Here is a 20,400-nt window from a genome sequence, read left to right on the forward strand (position 1 = left end):
ATAAAAACATAATTTTGTTAATTTATTAAATTTTAAAATATAAACAATAATAAAACAGATATATCAAACATATACTATATATATCTATTATAAAAAAATATCATATAAAAATTCTACTTATTGGTAATAAAAATAATCAGAAGTCAATCAGTAAATAGATAAGTATTTAATAATAGAAATTCTGGATTTTTGAGAAGTGGTTTTAAAAATTGAATGCGAAATCTGTTGCTACTTCTTTGCTATCATATTTGATATCCGTGGTTTCGGAGAGACGGAGTGTACGCCAAAAATTCGCGGACCACCAATTGAGAAACACTGCGTTAGATAATCTATACTCACTTATTATTACATATTATTCTATGATAGTTTTTTCTAGAGCATAGAAAAGACTTTTTAATATTCATAGTAATCATGCATTTTATATTTTAATAAAAAGAATTTTAAGTTATACCTACCTACATATTTTTATTTTTCGAAAAATCGATTCGCAAAAGTATACACAAAGATCAAAATAAAAATACTATTTGACAGTGTCACGAATGGACAAGCAGTGTTTTGTATATTTTTGAAATATTTATAAATTTTAATTTGGTTGGGAACGGAATCCAAAACGTTGTAGGTTCAGTGCTCGAAATGGAAAATTTCACGAACAGGAACGCTCGACAATTTTCCAAAAATGTGTGATATTAGATATAATAATATCTGTAACATAAAAATATCTTTTAGTTTTACATGATGTACTTTTTTCATCATCATCTTCTCCCAATACGTTATCGGCTATAACAATTAGTGGTAACATACAAATATAGTCATTTTAGTTTACGAAATCGTTTTCTAAAAAATACATTAATAATTATACAAATATAAATAACTAAACGTATATGAATCTAATTGGAGTGGGAAACATTATTAAAATACATGAAATAATAGACAAACTAATCACAATTTCAATAAAAATATGCAACTAAGAGTGGATAGAAATATGAGTGAAGATACTTCGGCTTAAACAAAATACATGCCGCTTTTTTCAAAGCTCTGATTTTTCGTAAATTCGAAATATTTTGATTAAGGTAAACTATTTTTTAATCAAATTAAAATCCATCGTATACGAAAAAGCAAGGGCATGGTTTTTAATAAATTAATTAAAAAAATATCTAATACGCAAGTTTTACAAATGTAGCATTCTTTATTAAATATGAATCATTTTAAACAACCTCAGAAGTGTAGGTACATATTATTAGAAAAAAAAATATTTACATCATGTGGACATGTAGGATAATTTATTCTAATAGGTTTCCAATGTTATAGAAATTGTCATATACAGGGAAATTTTTCATATATTTATCCCGTTGGATTCTGATTGATTTATTTAAATATTTTTATTTCGTATTGTACCTTAAACAATACAAAAAAATTAACATGCATACGATGTTCACGAATATTTATCTATATTAATTATGGAATTATTTGATTTCAGTTATTAAATGTATTATTTTGTTAGTTTAACCATGAAAAACACAGTTCATTCAACCCGAAAAATATCCATATAAAATTAAAACAATAAAAATATATGAGGAAATGATATTTTTTTTTGACACTCAATGTAAAATATTATAATAGATTAGGATAAATAATTATTATCTGGCGATTCCGTAACGTTGAGTAGGTAGGTAAAACAGCAAATACGTATGTTCTGGTCACAAGGAAAAGCATGACTGTATTTACTATTTAATATGAAATATTTTACCCCCTTAGAAATTATTAAACAACAATTTAAGCTATTAAGTACCTACAAAGAGTTTTTAAACGATGCCAGAGCACAAGTTTTTCGGAAATTTAAAAATTTAGCAAAGTAGCTCCAATAGTTAGGTTTTTTCATGTATGCAATAATAATTATTTAGAACCCAACCCATCAACCTCGGTCGATCCAGTGCTGGATTAAGGCCTCCCTTATTTTATTTCATCTCTCTCGGTACCTACTTAGTTTTTCACTGCAAAGTATTTCCGCTGAACTTCATCAATTCATCAATAATGTAAGAAATATAAAAAATAAATTAGTGTAGAGCAGCAAAGCATGGGGGTTAGGTAATGGGAAACCAAAAAAACACAACTTAAAATGATTAAATTTGGAAAAATAAGGAGTCTAATTTTGTCGCTTCCTCTGATGAAAACGCTTATCATTGGCTGCATACAACTTAACCCAATGTTTACGGGCCGCACAAAATTGTGTTTTTGCTAATTACTTTTCAAATGCAAATTAACACGTCAATTACAAAATTAATCAAAAGGGCCCGTAAGCATTGGGTTAAATATTGATAAACGACCAATGAACGACCCCGATTGCATTATGAAATACAAAAACTATGAACGCGTCAAACCCATGTAAATTTCGCTAACATGATAAATGGACAATTCGGTTAATTATGGTTGTCTCGATACAAAATTTAAAGTTTCATTACAAAAAATAATTGGCTACCATAAACGTGCTCAAGAATTTCAACCCTCGGTAGGACAGATATAGTATACCTACCTATCTCGGTAGATACTTAGGTAGGGCACGTAGTTTTATTCACACTATTTTTACTATGTTATTTTTGTGCAATATTTAACAAATTAAGTAATTTATAGAGTAAAGATAATACATGTATTTAATGTGTTTCATTTAAAAATTTTAAAGTTCCAGTGTGCATTATAACTATTACGTTATTAACTCACTATATTTAGGCATATACCTGAACCTTAACTGTATTAAAATAATATCTATGAACTTGCAAAAAAATAACTGTCCGTTTTATAAATTAATACTACAGTAAATCTACATTCCAATGTAAAATAGCTTCCAACATTTCCTAACAATCATAAAAACATTTTTTTTTCAAAATAATTATTGTCCCATAACGTGCGACAATGCAATAAATCTTACCCAGTGCATTTCTTTGTATACAATTTTATTGTTTTATCACCATTGACGCAAAAGGGTCTGTCTATTAGTGCATTCAATGCCAAATTCGTTGAAAACAGTATTGTCTTGAAAAAGGTTAGTTCTCAAATACGTTGTCTTACATTTACTCTATCACTATTTCAAAAAAACTTAAGTACATTATGTACGGGTCATAGAAAATTCAGTGGTTCTAAACCAGTAAAATTATTTTTTAATAAAAAAAAATATTAATGTTTTTGTACCTTTGTACCTAGCAATTCATTTTCGTAAATTTTAAATCTAACCCGGAACGTAATAATATTAAGTATGACGCTTGAGGATTTTACTAGACGACTCGCTGTCCGTCGGATATTTTACGAACCGGTACGCCATTTTTGAGGTTTTAACGAACAGGAACGCCATCCTTGGAAATCCAACGAACAGGAACGGCGCTCCGGGGCGTTCCGCTCCATTCCGAGCGCTGTGTAGGTTATCAGCTATTTCAAAATAATAACTGCGTTACGGCAAATATAACGGAAGATATAACGGATTTATGTTTTGGCATTTAGTTGAAAAGGTTCGTTTTACTATATTTTGGTTTTTTTGCTGTCAAGTTTGGTAGCTGTGACGTGTCAAATATTACTAGAGAGATATAATATAAGGCTTCGAATATTCGAATGATATATTTCCGTTTCGCAGACGCCCAACGTGTAACATTGAAATCCTGAAAAATCAAATCCGCAAACAGAATCAATATGTCATCTTTTTATCATTATTTAGATTACTATTATAATGAAAACACAGGCGGTACATAAAACAGCGCCCAGTGAATTGAAATAAATGTTTTTAAAAATCATTGAACTGAATATTTTTTATTTATTTAAAAAAGCGTATTATGGCATTGAAAGCGTAGGGATTGACCAATACGCCATAATACACAATAAATACAAATTATAAAAATGAGTTATGAGTAATGAGTTAAGTGATTAAAAATAACAATCAATATAATAAGAAAGTATGTGTTTATGTAGATATTAAAGTAAAATGAGAAATACAATTATAACTTTAACCTATTTAACATGTCCACAAACATGACATAACGTAATTAGGTAATAAAAAATAACTCAACCTTTATGGTGCCATCAAATAAGTTAATCGTACGTTATACAGCATCATGAAATGCGACGGGGTATCATGAAGACCGTAGAGTTACGAGTGATTTTGGTGGGAACATGAAAATTAATATATTTGTCAGTATATACGGATTGTAAATCAGCCCACGAAGAAGTAAAAAGAAATGCTTTAACCGTTTTGAAAGAGCAATCACTCTTCGGGTGGACAGGGATTGCATTGAAAGCATACCCAGAAGAAAACGAGTCGGAAAATTCATTTTATTACTACCGTTATCATAAGGAAAGAATCCGTATGTCCTTATGTAGAGAAATCTAAGAAATCTATTGTGGACTCGATCCAACTTAATTGTGTGGACTTAAACATTGAACCCATTTCCATTGCATTCCAGGAGAGCAGCGTACAGACTCAAATAATATCCATTCCGAAATCTCCTAACAACACTGTTACCCACATTTATTGTATTTAAAATTCCGTGAAAATAGACAATCATCTATTAATTGCAATTTGATTTTCCGTATTTTAGTGTTAATTTGAATTGTTCTGATAATGTCACATTCTGTATTTATTATTCAACTCCAAAATAAAAAATATTATCTACCTAATTACATATTAATGTTATTTATTATTACGTCCTTCGCTAAGAATATGTGAAATGTGTCAGATATGGAACAATTTTCTTATAAAAATAAGTTATAATCGTTTAATCTCTGCTTTTGCTCGGTTTGAAAGACGATTACACACGAGATATGATAATGATATGTCATATTATCAACTAAGTCACTGGATGTAATAATGTATGTTATAGATACCAACCTAATATAAATAATAAAGTACGATAAGAATATGATAAAGGGATCGATCGATAAACCTATATAATGTAATTTCTGGTTTATAACCCTTGTCACTAAACGAAATAAAAACGTGAGTGTTGGAGAAAGTTAACTATAAATAATGACTATTAAAGTGAAAAATGAAAATTTCTATTTCAAGTTTATGAAATAAGAAGAAAATTACGAATGCAGTGTCCAAGTTCCATCATCTAGAAAAATAAATCTATAAGACCCGTGTTTCTGCTCATCTAGAAATCGTCCAAGTATATTAGTAAATGTTTCAGATTGATAGCACGTTGTGTACCTTGGTTTTATGGCATAAAGTAATAAAACCCTATCCAAAAAACCCTGATAACTATCTTAGAAATAGAGACCATCAGTTGTTTATTCTCCCAAGCTGTAGAACCAACCTGCCAATGGTAATACCAATTGGGAGGGCGATAACTATATTCAAACCAAATTGCCTCGGGCCTTGATATATTCCACTTGCGAGAGAGTGAGTTCAGGTGGACGCTATTTTATAAATTCTTAAAATAGGGCGTACTTAACAAACTCGGTGTACTTGTTTGAACTTCTATATGTATAATTATTGTATTGTCAGTATTGTCACTGCTTTTGTATGTTTATAATATTATGTTCTCTTTTCATATTTTCATTTTTATCGCTTTTATTACTTTTTAATCTTCTTTATAATAATGTTTCATGTCATGTTGAACGTCTTAAACTTATAATTTGTAATGTCCACAATATGCTAAAAATAAATAAATAAATTGAAAATTGAAAACGAGCCCTGCTTCAAAACTGTCACCACACCCGGTAAGGTAAGCCAGTTGACATTAATTTTGCGTGGTTTGGACCTAAATAACACGAACCTAATGGGAGTAGTTACCGACAATATCTCGTTCGGATTAGAAAGCTATTTTTTTTAAATGTGGATAGTTTATTTTTAATAGCTACCTAATGTTTCAAAACATTAATGCCGGGAAATGGCTCTTAAAATGCAAGAAATAAACAACGTTGACATTGACCCAAAAATCAGTAAAGTACATTATTGCATCGTATGCATGTGGTGAGGTAGCTTACTATCTACATTGTTCTCTGCAAAGTAATGTGTAATCTAAACAAATCGAATGCACAATATTAAATTAAACATATAATTGCACAATGAAAATGAAAACACAATAATATTTTTAAATATATAAATAGTTCTGCGAAGTTTCGTGTGGTGTCTATTCGAGGTTCTTTTTAGATCAGAGGTAGATGAGTGTTACATTTTATAGAACATTAATATTCCATTATCATCTCTTGTGTAACGTTACAATTGATTTTCAGTTTTAGTGTCCTAAAATTATGCAATACGCAGGGAGTGAAACAATATTATTAATAATTAGCCTTTTAGATTATCAGCTATTTAGTACTTGCGGTTTACCTACATAATAATACGATAGCTGAGAAACAGAAATGTTTTCTACTTGCAGCCAAAACTCATAAGCAGGATATAGAGCAAATGTAAAAATAAATATAATTTAGCATAATTTAGATTTGAATCATCGATTCGCAAAATTTGGTCAGGATATTTTTAAACCCCCTTACTATAAATGACATATCATTCCATTACAAATTGGGAAATTTGTCATCAGTCATCATCTTTTGATAGTGGCGGAGGGTGAGGGTAGGCTGTTGATCCCACATAAATATATAACAGTAAACTTTGTCTCACACGTTAGTTTTTAAAATTCAATAATTAAACCCTGCATAAATCAAGCCATTATAGATAATAGTCAAAAAATATTCGTATACCTAAAATTATGCCATTAAATCATACATAATTTAAAATAATTTATAGATAGATAGATGGACCTAATAGGTTGAGCAAGTGGCTGATATCCATTTCTCGTAAAAACAAAATCTGTTAATATAAACCTCTACTCTGTGGATGCCCATATGATCCTATTAGGATCGGACATGGTCGGAATGAATAGATATACGAATATGTTTTTATCTATTGTGCTTTGGTTTAGGCAGGGATAACACGAATTAAAAGAAAAACTAATCAACGCTATATGTAATAAATAATAATATAATAAGAAAACAAATAGGTATGACTAAAAACTGTGCACTATTTTTGTAGGATCACCCTTAGCATACCTAAATTATTATGGTTTGGTTTAGGCAAGGTTTAATTGATTTTTAAAAAATAATCAGCAATTTTTATTCTTACTTCAATAAAAACAAATAAGTATGACTGGCAAAGTTTAGTGTGCAATATTTTTGTCGGATCATAACAGCCCACCTCCACCCCTCGTCACAGAGGCGTTTGATGACAATACATAATATGATGAGAAAATAAAATTATATATATATATTTACGTAGTAGTCAAAACTAGTTTATTTTTTAGTAAGTCAAGTAAAAAAAGTATACAAATAAGTATAACTGGAAAAGTGTGCACAATTTTTGTCGGATCACCCATAACACACTAACTATTATGATTTGGTTTAGGAAGGGTTTGATTGATTTTTAAAAACTCACCAACACTATCTGCAAATTGAAGTATTATTACAATGAAAACAAATACGTATGATAAATTTAGTGTGCACTATTTATGTCGGATCTTAACAGCCTACTTCGACCCCTCGCCACTGTCGTTACCGCAGAGCTTATTTATTTTTTTAACTAACCAACTATCTGCATATTGTAACCTTACTTCAATGAAACTATCAAATGATAACTATCTTAGAAATAGATACCACCAGTTGTTTATTTTCCCAAGGTGCAGAACCAACCTGCCACTGGTAATGCTAATTGGGAGAGTGATAACTATGTTCAACGAAATTGCTTCGGGTGTTGATATATTCCACCTACGTGAGAATGAGTTTAGGTGGATGTTGTTTTATAAAATCTTAAAATAAGGTCTGCTTAACTCATCCGGTGTACTTCCTTGTACCTATCTAATTCATCTACTGATATATCTCTTTTTTTATGTAATACTCTTATATTTATATATCTTTGTTTCTAAATGTCATGTTGTGAACGTCTTAAACTTATAATCTGTAATGTCCACAATATGTTAAAAAAATAAATGAAATAAAGCAAATACGTATTATGTCGGATCTTAACAGCCTGCCTCCACCCGTCGCAAGTGGTACATACATGCATCGGACGAAATCTGTCACAAATCACGAAAAATAAATTGATTTCAAGTGGATATAATTATGCAGGCAGTTACTTGATGCACTTTTGAGTATTTTATTTATAGAGTGAAAAATAATTCGTGAAAGTGCGAATTTTAATAAACACATAAAGTAAGACAGCTCGTTTTCAGGTCAACGATTTGCAATAAAAAAAATCGCAATACAATAAACCTGGTCTGGTAACTTTTTTGTCAGTAGTAAAAAATGATTCGATAAAAAACATTTGGTACTGTTCGGTTATACCGGAGCCAGCGGAAAACGCATTTTGAAAATAGCCGATAAACTGGATTATTTGTTAGGTTAACCTAACCAAACCTAACCTAACCTAACCTAACCTAACCTAACCCAACCTAACTGAACCTAAACTAACCCAAACTAACAAATAATCCAGTTTATCGGCTATTTTCAAAATGCGTTTTCCGCTGGCTCCGGTATAACCAAACAGTACCAAACATTTATATATACAGTCATCAGCTTTATGTTACTGGTCACATTATGTAGATATACTTCTATCTTATAATTGCGGATACTGTGAGATTTTCGAATGTGAAAACGTCACTACATACACGGTATGTATGTTATAGTAATTAACACTAGCTAGAGCAAATAATATAACCAGTATCTACATAATTATACAATACCGGAATACACTGTGGTATAATATAGGCAAGGCTTGAAGATGTTTACAAATAAAAGCTTCATAGAATAAGATTTTGAATTGCATTCATACTTATTTTAAAATATGATAATGGACATAGATAGATTGTACGAATTCTAAGATTATGTATATTATATAAGATAAATGGTGAAACGTCATAATTTTATTATTTTCATGGGTACAAAATGAGCACAAGCCTTGATTGATGAATTTAGAGCTCTTCATAAAGTTTATGACGGAACCCCGTAAGCACCCGTCCTTTTGGCCAACACCGGAGGAGATGCGTGGATAACGTCAAGACTCAAGAGGTTTTACCGACTGGGGGGAGAGAAAGAGAGCTTGGGGTTGTACAGTCGACCATGGACTTGAATAGTATCTAACGCCAGATTAACGAATAATTAACGAACTATATACAAAGTCGGGGGGTGATTTAAACAAGTTTTTGAGGAAATTTCAACAATATCCACCCTTTCAAATTTACAAAATAATTCAAAAAGATAGTTTTAAACAAATCCTGTTGAAAAAATTCTATATGCGATTGCTCTGTAGTAAGCAACTTTTCGTGAGAATAAATACTCTTTGGAATTATTGTTATCAAAAGAGTCTCACCATATATAAGTCAGTAAGAAAGTCAAATCTTCAACTAATCATATTGATATCAGCTTTCTATCGTGTTTAGGTTTCCTGAGATTGCGTTTCACAATGGGGCACAATCAATAGCGTGCCGATAATTATTTTACCCTTGATAATTGTATAATCTTAAATAGTTATTATTATTTCGATTAAATGGATATGCAAGATAACAAAAAGATTGTTATTGCTTGATGACTTGTAACAAGACGTAGGTATAAAACTAACAAAAGCGATGAACAAAACCTTCGTGCTTGGAAAAACGTGTTTTACTTAGTTTTGTGTGATTAATACCTAATTGACTGGATATTCTTGTTGTTTTTTTTTTCGCTGACTGTATTATAATGATTCAACAAAATCTTTGTTTATTACTCATTTAAAACTAATTGAACGCGATGCAATTAAATGTAAATAAGCAACAGCAATTATTTTATTTATTATTTGTCTTGTGTTGAACATCGGGTTAATTATACAACGCACAAAAATAGAGTCAAATAATAAGCCAATAAAATATATTACACCCACGAAGGCCGCGTGGCTTAAGCGTCGTGTCTTGTGGGTCACAGGTTCGAATCCTGGATCTGGCAAGTACACATTGTTATTCAATTTGACTATGAGTCAAGGTATGGACCTAATAGGCTGAGCAAGTGGCTGACATCCATTTCTACGTAAAAACAATACAAACATCCACTCCGTGGAGGCCCATATTATGATCTTATTGGGATCGGACATGATCGAAGAGCAAGAAGAAAATGTATTACTAGTATGGTTTTAATAAACTACATACGTAAACATATGAGGTATACGAGAAAGAAGTAATATTATTCTTATAGATATTATGCTTTATTGAAGGTTAAAAAAAACTAGATGAAACTACCGTATCAACGTATATCTTGTGATGGATGAGCGCACATACAACGAATAATGAGATTAATAAGTACGCATTAAAATACGTAACTTCAAATTTATAATATTACAAAAATTTACCTGCCTAAACTGTTAATCCGTGGTGTTTTTTTTAATAATGCAGTTGCTGTATTTAAAATTAGAATATTAATTATATTACATTGTGTTATTTTTATGTACAAAATAAACACTATATTGTGTCAATTCCGTTGAAAGTTGGATAAAATTATAATAAAAAAAACACAGTTTTAAAATTGTAGTAATACGAGGAAAAAATAATAACAAATGCAGTGGTAAAACGTGTTTTGTGAATTAAAACTGATAAAGTAAGCTCAGGCTACCTTCATCAGTGCGAATCTCTGGTCATCGTCCAAATTGGCCGTGGCGGATGCAACAGGTGGCATTGTAAAAGTATCGAGATCACTTTCACAAATTAATTAAATTATTCAACACTTCGGCCCGCGATTTATTGTTTTTCGTAAAGAGCGCACACGCTGCACGACCTCGGCTTTCTACTCGCACCACAACAATGATATTGAATGGATTGATTCTTGGGCAGACCGCGGAACGTCCAAACTAACGGCATGGATCCATCAACCGGCTCGCTGCAGAACACGTACCACTTCAAGGCGAACCGGAAAAATAACTATGTAATGGTCGCCACTGTATCGGATTTAATAATCGATAATGATTCAACAGTAGGTAATAGATTGTTTTGATAAACTATCAGATAATATTGTAAGTCAGTCGGTCGCCGAATGGATTGTCAATTATTATGCTTCCGTTCTACCGCCCAGCTTGTCTCCAAACCCTTTCCGGTTTATATGGTAACGATAGTGAAGCGGAATTCAAAAAAATATTACTGGGAGCATCCCATCAGGGACGCCCCAAGCGGGGGTGTTTGGGATGCAAAACACCCGGGCGGTATGATTCGGGGGGCAGCAAAAATTCGAAAAAATGTTTTTAATATCATTTAAAACAAATAAGTACGTTATTCAATTATGTAAAATGAACTTTATGATGAAAAAGTCTTCATCACTGCGGTCGAATCTAGATGAGAAGAGACCGTCATGTATAGCTGTGCAAATTAATGTAGTAAATACTAAACGATTATTATTTCTCATGACTTGATAGTGAAGCACACACCCAGTTATCGATTCAAATCACAACTGAGGAAGCTCAAACATACACATAGGTAGCTATGGATTTGTGTTACACGATCAGTCTGCCAAAGAAAAGAGCGATGTGAATAATTATTAATCACTTCAGTCGGATAATTATTGGTTAATTTCGTAGTAAACTACAAACTACCGAAATCCGATGGATGCGGGTTCGAGTCCCACGCGGCAACCATATTTTTTTCTAACAGACGTGTTTCTGAGGTGTTTCCAAATCATGGATGTATTTATAATGAAAAATGTTTCATTCTTAAAAATTGTAAATTATTCGTTGTATACAAAACTGGTCTAACTATTCAATTACGTTAAAATATTACGTTTGTGACTATTTTAGACGTTATGGTATCTATAACAAAGATTGGCCAATACACCATAATAATCCGTAAAAGTAAAATGTAATATATTGTAAAAATTATAAATAGTTAAGATACTTAACAAGGCGTGTTAGCCAAACATAATAATATCGTACCTACATAATATACGAATAATATTATGTAAATATGATTAATGATAAGTATGTATACTACCCTCTGCGTAACCTTGCAATTTGGAATAGATTTTTTTGAATTATTTGATGAAATCAGCCAATCAGGCGCCTGGCATTTACTAATACACTAATACGCAGTGCGTATTTATTACACACAAATCTTGTCACTGTGTACAATTGCAAAGTTACGTGGAGGATACTCTAATAGACATCATTAAAATCAAATATCGTATTATACTACATACAGAGAAAATCCGTCAATAAAAATAATTTAAAGCCTAATAGGTTGTGTAGGTACATTAAAAAAATAATACATTAACATCAACAACACAAATACCTCCCAAATTAACCCGACCCGCATCACACTAGGCATCAGTTGATGTTTACGCCTGGGAATGTCTCAGGAGCAGATACCCAAGACTGAGATTGTCACGTACTCGATGTATGCTTCGACTGAGTTTACAAAGACCTAATTTAATAAAAATGCCTATGGGAGAGACAATACGGACATAATATAAAACTATCTGAAGACATCTGGACATAATTAAGACATAAGACGTCGCAATTTTTTTGGACCGACATGAGCATTCTTCTTTTTCGGAGTTCATTCTCAGGCATTTCCAGAGGATGTGGTTTGCATCCTGTAATTCTCCCTCATATTATGGTCATGTTGATCGGGTAACAAGTCAAAGCTCAAGGAGCTCGGCAGCGAATTCATCACGGCCAGTCAAAATTGACTGGTGTAGTGGTCAGGACTAGTTTGGTTATTTCCAATCAACCTCAACGGTTTACGGTGAATACCTAAATAATCCGCCTACCAGAGGCACCTAGAGGCTAAAATGCGAAGCTTGCAATTTGAGGCATTTTTTGATAATTCACATTGAAAAGTGGTTTAATTAAAAAATACGTAGTAGGTATGTAAAAACATTATAAATAAAAATTCTTTTTTATTTAAAGTCGAAGGTAAACATGAAGTTGAAAGAATTTTTTGACGTAGGTATGGAAAAAGTCTCGGAAGATCATCTTCACAAATATAGTGAACTGACAGGCTCAATTACATATCTCACACCAGCTACCGAAAATGCTGTCCTGAGCTATCGGTAGCTCGCGAGAGACGGTTTGGCAACCACTGGTTATCGCTATAGCACGATAGACAGCGTGTAAAACACATCCGTCCTACAATGGAGTTGTTTGATAAGCATGTGTGATATTCGAGGAATATAAGAGGATTTGATCAAAAGAAAATATATAATAATGTATGTACATTACGATTTTGCGACAGTGCAGTGTCACTGGCGGGAATTGTTCCAATTTATTGCATTCCTATGCTGTCAATAAAAGTTTGATTAAAAATAATTAAATGCGTATTTATATTAGACAAGCTTGTATAAAATAATGTTAGATTTAATATTATCTTATGTTGAAGAATAATTGTAGTGATATTAAATAATTCAGTCTAATTTTAAAGCTACGTCATACTATACTTTTACTTTTTTATAGCGGGAGATATTTAAAAAATTACAAATCTACACGAAAAATACCGAGTGATGACGAATACACACGACTTGTCTTTGATGTAGATTATGGAAATTATTGTCTATGATCTATATGATATTGGAAGATTTTGTATGGGCATGTATATATTTGACATTATCAAAGTAGTCGCAATTAGCTATTGTATTACATCATAATATTTGTATCGACATTATATCCAGCAAAAAATAACCAAATAAGAAACACTTGTATATAAAAATGTTTGATATAAGAGAAATTTCTCATACTTTATTATTGTCATTAGAAAATATTTAAAACTATTGGATTTTCCACTAAAGTGAGACGCTTTTGTCGTTGACACATTTAATTTTCTCTTTCTCTAATGGTGCGATAACTCTATGCTCCACGCTCATATTGTTTTTGACTTATGTTTATTGTCTTTTTCATTAGGTTGTCAAAATACATTGCCGATCGCGAAGTGTCATCACTCATTTCCTTTATTCGCATATTTATATTAAAATCTTTACAATATGAATGCGCCTCCAACATTCGAGTCATTTCTTCTATACGAAGGAGAAAAAAAGTATGTTTACCCATATCCAATTTTTATAGTGCCATTTTTTCTTCTTTGGACAATGTTTTAATTAATTTGTATGACATCTTTTCAGAGTTCAAAAGGAGGAAGATACAAAAGTAACAAATGCCGCAGTATTTACAGTAAATAAAGAAGATCACACTCTTGGAAACATGATCAGAAAGTTAGTAGATTGTATTATTTTTTAAAGAATAACATGGTATGTCACAATATTTGGATAGACACACCATTGTGTTTCTAACCTATAATTTCAATTTCAGTCAGTTATTGAAGGACCCAAAAGTATTGTTTGCCGGATATAAGTTGCCCCACCCTCTCGAACACAAATTTGTCATCAGAATTCAAACGACATCAGACTATACTCCACAGGAAGCACTCACAAATGCTATTACTGATCTGATATCTGAGTTATCGCTATTCGAAGAAAGATTCAAGGTAACCGAACTGTTAAATATTTTAATCCTTATTCTGATGTGAATAAGATCTTTTATTTTAAGAGACAAAAAGTGCTTGCAACATGCAAATCCTACAGAGCTCTGTTTGACTATCGCAAAGCTACCTTCACGATAGCGATTGATATAAAACGTCTTTGACTGCACACCACCTCACACTAATGGGCTGACAAATCAACAGTCTCGATTGGCACATGCGAAATGTTAAAATCATTCTTAAATGTCAAAAACAGAGCGTGTAAAACATATGCGAAAATAGCTAAAAGTATATCCGGTAATTGTGCCGCAGATGCCGTCATGAGCTTCTATAATTTAATGAAATTTTTTAAGACGAACTGAGCTTCTGATCATAAGACTTGCAGTCTTCTGAATGTATCCGAGATGTGACTGATTTCTTTCGGTTCGATGGTGTCTTTTTATACTAGATGGCGGCTGGAGACTGATAAAGCAGAGATCGGCTGAATCCTATTCAGTATAATTGTTATAAGTCGCAGGTGTAACGGTGAAAAATTGTTTATGTTGTTTTTTCTTTGGTTAACTATTCAGGTTATCCTCAATGGCTTCGGTTGAGTCAAATAATGTGGTTCAATCAGATTAAATTAGTATAATATAGGATTATAACAATAAATGTAGTTTATTTATCTTGTTTTTTTTCCAGGAAGCAATCAAGGAAAAGAAGGAAGGATTAGACGCGTAATAAAAGTCATGACATTTTTAATAAAATAATTTATTTCTATTGATATTTCATTAAACAGATCATCAATACGTCGCTTTAATACTTAACGTTGGATAAATGTGGAAATCGTTTTGATATATTTTCGGTACATAAGTAAAGTTTGAGAGTTTCAACAACACATACTCTTAGTAGTTAGTTATTGCAAATGGAAATACAAATATTGATATTTTGTCAAGCTATTTTTGTTAATTATTTGATTTTTTTCACATTTTTGTTTTTAACTAGAATAATAAATAAGTTTTAAATACATGAATATACCAACAAAATTCATTTAAAAAACATTTAATAAACAATTGATCACAATGTAATGTGGATACCAAATTTAATGTATTTATACTTGTCATAATTATAATATTACATACACAACTTCCAATAAATTAACCGCATTTTCATTTTCAAAAAGACAACATGATAAATTGAAAATCTAACAATTTCATTATTAGACTGTATAATAATTAAACAATCAAAAATTAACAAAAACATTATACATTAAATTTACACATAATTTGCATCAGATATTCAAGATAAAAAAGCGTTCATGCTTTTTTTTTTATTATTGTCGACTATAAGTAGTAATAAAAAATCAATAAAACAATAATTTATTAAAATTATACGCATACAAGCAATAGTTTTAGTATTTACACAAAACATTTGAGAAGATGGTAACATAACACTACCAAACAGATGTTGGTAAATAACACATAAAAAAAATTTATACAAGCCATAATAATTTACATAATTATTATTATTTTTATATAATAAAAAAAATATAATTCTGTTTACTTATAAGTAAGAAAAGTTCAAAAAGTTTCTTCATCGTCACAGTCTTCTGTTGCATGTCCAAAAACTGAAAAGTTAATATCAATAAGGATTAATATATTACAGGTGAGGTGACCTAGTAAGTTTCTTTAACGAACTGCAAACTTAACTTCGACATACGGTAAAATGCAAAGAGTCAGTGAGGCTTATGATACATACTTATGTGTTAATTATGGCCTTTGAACTAAACAAGCTTATTCTTTTGGACCTCAAGAATTTCTATGTGTACTACCTGCACCGTTCCGCCTCAGAAAATAAAAGGAGTCGTGAAGCTAATCATATCTTAATTGATAAAGACACTGAATAATTTCATGGTTGCAATAAGTATGTCATAATTAATAAATGCTTTAATTTAAGGGTGAGAGTAATGCGTCTAGCATAGCAGAATATGAAACCTTCATTTCAATTCATCACCATTTCTGATTGTTCGGAATCATATTATTACACGTTATTTTATGATTATTTTTTATCCTTAAAATGTAGTTTAGTAAGTTATCTCAAATGCTGTAGAAAGATTTTTTAATAATCATTGTTTTAATGTATTTTTTTAATTTAAAAAACTTTTTTTTGAAAAAAAATTTGAATCCAATTATTTTTGTCGGAATAAAGCTTAGGTGCATTCACAAATAATTCGAGAGAGAGTGATCACTATCGGAATATAGATTATTTTCAATTTCACATGACCTGTTAATAATATTCCTCGTCTCAAAGGATTTAAATGTGTAAAAGAATAGATGTTCAAAAATACACATTAAAAATTATATTTATTTTGATATATTTTCTACATCAAAGGTCAAAATAATGTTTACCTAATACTCAAAAGAACGTCTGAATCATTTAAAAAGATTATAATAGTTTTTATGCGATAGATATTTTATTTAAAGGCTGCGAATTTTCAGAATAATAAAAAAAATCAATTTGATAGGTACACTGCACATGACAATATTGTGTCCATGATTAACATTGGCTGTCGTTAAAATGACACCTCTTGGATCTTATTGAGTACCTATATTGTTAATTGCTTCTGACAGTAAACGAATTAATAGTAAGAGGGGTTATCTTTGATGATAACTTTATGCTTACTCTCGCAAATGTCGCAGTAAGGTCTCTGTACCGGGGGCGTCTTCTTGTCTCCCGTGGCCATCACATCTGCGTCACTCGTCTGCCGCGGACAATCTTCAGTCTCATGAGCATCAAATATATCACAGATGTCACAAAACATGCGAGGAGTGACCATTTTTGCTTTCAAACCGTTCCTGCAAAAATTACAACATATTCATTGTAAACCAAACTGAGATGATTTATTAATGGAACTTGATGGTTACAAACTTATCTTCGGAATGATTTATTGGTACCTGAAGCTAAGTATGAAAACAGAAAATATAAATTATCCGCTGCGACACTGAACATGAGTGAGAGCGGAAACGGGTCTGCTTCATGTACTATAATAAAGGTGGCATAATGAGATCTTTTTATGAAATAATTATAAAACCTCTACTTACATTTCAAAACAACTACATTTTACATTGTGAGGATTTAAATAAATTATTTATTAATATGGGGCACCCATTTTCTATATTTCAGTCGTTTCAAACTTATTAATTTCATGGCGCTTACTGAGTAAGGATGGCACCCAAAAATACCAGTTAGTGAGATGGCTGATCGTGTTGTTTACCGTGGAGTCCCAAATTTTCATATCAAACTAGTACAGATACCCACCCAGTCAGATACATAGGTAAAGCATCCGTAACTAGTCTCAAAATGTCACTCCTTACTATTTTAGTATCATATTTTATCTATATACAGAAAAACCTCGTTAATACAAATTCCATGGGACCGAAAATCGAAAAAAAATTCGAATTACGAAATGTATAGAGGGAAAATATTAAAATTATTTTTTTTTTGATTTTAATTAATTTCGATTCCGAACATAGATGTGCCTACCGAAATGGGTCATAAAATGTCGGGATTATTTTTATTAACTTCATAAAATAAGTAATTTTTGATGTTTTAAGAAAAGTCTGTCACAGTTTTCAATGATTGGCTCATGAAATAGTGTACTTTAATACGATTTATTGAATATTTTTATATGCCAGGACGAAATTTGAATTAAAGGTAAGCTTTATATGAAAATAATGTTCAAGGGACTTTTTTCGGGAAAATTTAGAATTACGGCTAATTTTGAATTATCAGTGTTCTTACTAACGAGGTTTTACTGTAATGTTTGAGGCTTTCACGGTTGTTTTTTATCGTAGTAGATTTTTGGGTTTCCACCGTGTGTCCTTCCTTCATTACTCGACGTTTCGGGCTCGTTGCAGAGGCCATTATCAAGAGATAATATGTTTTATGATGAAAATGTAGTGTAGGTATGAGAATGTAAACATTGCTCTAAGAATGTCAAAAGGAATCCGATTAGCTAAGAGCAAACGTTGCTCAGAGTAATCTGTCAATCGTTACGACCAGGGATACCGGCTCGAATATTGGATTTTGCTGATAGTGCCGGAAGCCATGACGTTTTTAACCGTAATCCATCATCCCTCTCCACACAATCTACTTATTATTCGCATTTCTTTTTCAATTTACTGCCCCTAAGTAACGCATGACCTGTCAACCCACACGGAACATAACCCAAATTGAATTTGTGTAAACTTCTCGAAAGTATTTTTAAAACCAGTTGCTAGGGTGAGATATGCGCTGTTCAATAATATTTTTTATACCGTGAGAGGAAACATTAAAGACAACAAACTGGTGCCACAATGGAATCTATCATTGTGACCGTGCATCAGTGCGTTAAATTAATAGACAGCCTGCGACATCCCCAGGAATTGTACACTTTGAATACCACTACTATAACAAATAATATAGGAATATAATAATTTTAATATTGTGCAATTCTGTATTGGTCAGATGGAAATTGAACAGTGTTCATTTCGATCCGGATACAAAACTCAGCTAGAATTTGAGTTCAGGGCTATTATATTTCACCCCTACATTGTATGCATACAAAAAATAAATACTGCAAGTTAACTTACAAGTTGAATTCATCTGCTTCCTGTGGCGTACAGCCCATCTCAAGAACCTCTACTCTCGCCTTAAGCTCTTCATTTTTCCGTTGCATGTCGACAATGACGGAGTTTAAGAAGTTTACCTGGCCCTCCACCTCTTCCTTTTCTTCCAGTAACCTTTTACAATGGAAAAAAAATGTATAGGTATGTCATGAAATTAATTAATTGATTGAAATTTAATATGACTCGCTAGGAAACCATGCCAAAAAGGGTGATACCATGTCGTCTGTTGACTCTATATAGAGCAGGGGTAGTCAACCTTTTCATACCTACCGCCCACTTTTGTATCTCTGTTAGTAGTAAAATTTTCTAACCATCACTGTTGCAGCACAATTAAATTACCTAGTCTAGGTATTTGATATGCTACGATTTTTGCATTTGCCGTTTAATCAGACCGCAATAAATAACATGGCAGGTTGTACACTGCTGATCTACTGTATCCCAAACTATCTATTATAATATTATGATAGTAACAATTGGTGTTACATTACCTCTTGGTGTCAGATCCGTTTTGCGGAGATTCTGGAAGATTTTTATTTAGATCACCTCCGTTCACTTTCAATGCAGGGTTAGCATTTTTGTACTGTTTCAATTCCTCATTTAATTTAACTAATTCTTCGCTGAGGGTTTTATTTTGAGATTTGGAATTCTGAAACATAAAACAACAGCTAGATTAGGTTGGGCTCGAATCCCGGGTATGACAAATTCACATGTGTGCACCCAGAATATGGACCTAATAGGTTGACCAAGTGACTAACATCCATTTCTCATAACCACAAAAATCTGTTAACTCATTTAGTGCTGACACCGCGACTAGCGCGTTTGTGTTACCTGGCCATTCGATATAACATGCTATTTAAATGTGGTAATTAAAAAATAATTAACAGCTCAGCAGTGATTGTGTATACAAACTCTACCCGTGGAGCTTTATATTTGATCCTCTTAGGATCGAACATGGTGTAATGTAATAGGTAAGCGATTTTAATAAAACTTTAGCTGAATAGGTATCTTTCAAGCAGACACAAAACATGAATGACAATTGAAGATCTTGGCATAAAAACATCAAATGTCCACTTTTTTCCATTTTCATTTTATTGCATTTCTATATTCCCTGTGTATGATTACATACAACTGTGCAAAGATACATTTTTAAAAAAAATCATAAGTCCCTCAAATCTGCTCTCGAAAATATGCCACTTTTCTAAAAACCGCAATAGTCCAGGCATTTTTGTGTGAAAACAGCAAAGGTCCAGTAGTTCTACACTTTTATCACCAGGCGGCGTTAGTAATGTTAGTATACATTC

General features: G+C 31.8%; 3 protein-coding genes across 17 annotated transcripts in view; 1 reads left to right on the forward strand and 2 right to left on the reverse strand.

The window, feature by feature from the left end:
- The window catches only part of LOC147064852 (SEC14-like protein 2), a 69,720-nt gene extending 58,919 nt beyond the window's left edge, over nucleotides 1-10,801 (reverse strand). Inside the window, exon 1 of the mRNA XM_085958169.1 lies at nucleotides 10,612-10,801. Coding sequence (XP_085814295.1) covers nucleotides 10,612-10,674 — 63 coding nt within the window. The 5' untranslated portion in view covers nucleotides 10,675-10,801. The remainder of the gene's footprint in view (nucleotides 1-10,611) is intronic.
- A 3,076-nt stretch (nucleotides 10,802-13,877) lies between these two features.
- Polr2J (DNA-directed RNA polymerase II subunit RPB11) lies at nucleotides 13,878-15,591 on the forward strand. The gene is made up of 4 exons (XM_085958177.1): nucleotides 13,878-14,012; nucleotides 14,098-14,187; nucleotides 14,285-14,459; nucleotides 15,135-15,591. Exons 1-4 carry the CDS (start codon nucleotides 13,960-13,962, stop codon nucleotides 15,171-15,173), a joined length of 357 nt encoding a protein of 118 aa, XP_085814303.1. The 5' UTR covers nucleotides 13,878-13,959; the 3' UTR covers nucleotides 15,174-15,591.
- A 286-nt stretch (nucleotides 15,592-15,877) lies between these two features.
- CLIP-190 (Cytoplasmic linker protein 190) overlaps nucleotides 15,878-20,400 on the reverse strand; it is a 183,843-nt gene continuing 179,320 nt past the window's right edge. For all 15 annotated transcript variants that reach the window (XM_085958159.1, XM_085958155.1, XM_085958151.1 and 12 more), the window contains 4 exons: nucleotides 19,588-19,745; nucleotides 19,064-19,213; nucleotides 17,115-17,287; nucleotides 15,878-16,059 (listed from right to left, as the gene is read on the reverse strand). In XM_085958159.1, the coding sequence (XP_085814285.1) occupies nucleotides 16,013-16,059; nucleotides 17,115-17,287; nucleotides 19,064-19,213; nucleotides 19,588-19,745 (528 nt within the window). In that variant the 3' untranslated portion in view covers nucleotides 15,878-16,012. The remainder of the gene's footprint in view (nucleotides 16,060-17,114; nucleotides 17,288-19,063; nucleotides 19,214-19,587; nucleotides 19,746-20,400) is intronic.

This window comes from Rhyacophila brunnea, unplaced genomic scaffold (genome assembly GCF_057557595.1).
Source record: "Rhyacophila brunnea isolate RB1 unplaced genomic scaffold, BYU_Rbru_1.0 scaffold_7, whole genome shotgun sequence".
Lineage (NCBI taxonomy): Eukaryota > Metazoa > Arthropoda > Insecta > Trichoptera > Rhyacophilidae > Rhyacophila > Rhyacophila brunnea.

Excerpts from the sequence above, each read along its gene's own strand:
- Polr2J (XM_085958177.1), top strand. The coding sequence starts at position 13,960 with ATGAATGCGCCTCCAACATTCGAGTCATTTCTTCTATACGAAGGAGAA. Across the intron at positions 14,013-14,097 it reads CTATACGAAGGAGAAAAAAA|AGTTCAAAAGGAGGAAGATA; the intron begins GTATGTTTACCC and ends ACATCTTTTCAG. Across the intron at positions 14,188-14,284 it reads CTTGGAAACATGATCAGAAA|TCAGTTATTGAAGGACCCAA; the intron begins GTTAGTAGATTG and ends TTTCAATTTCAG.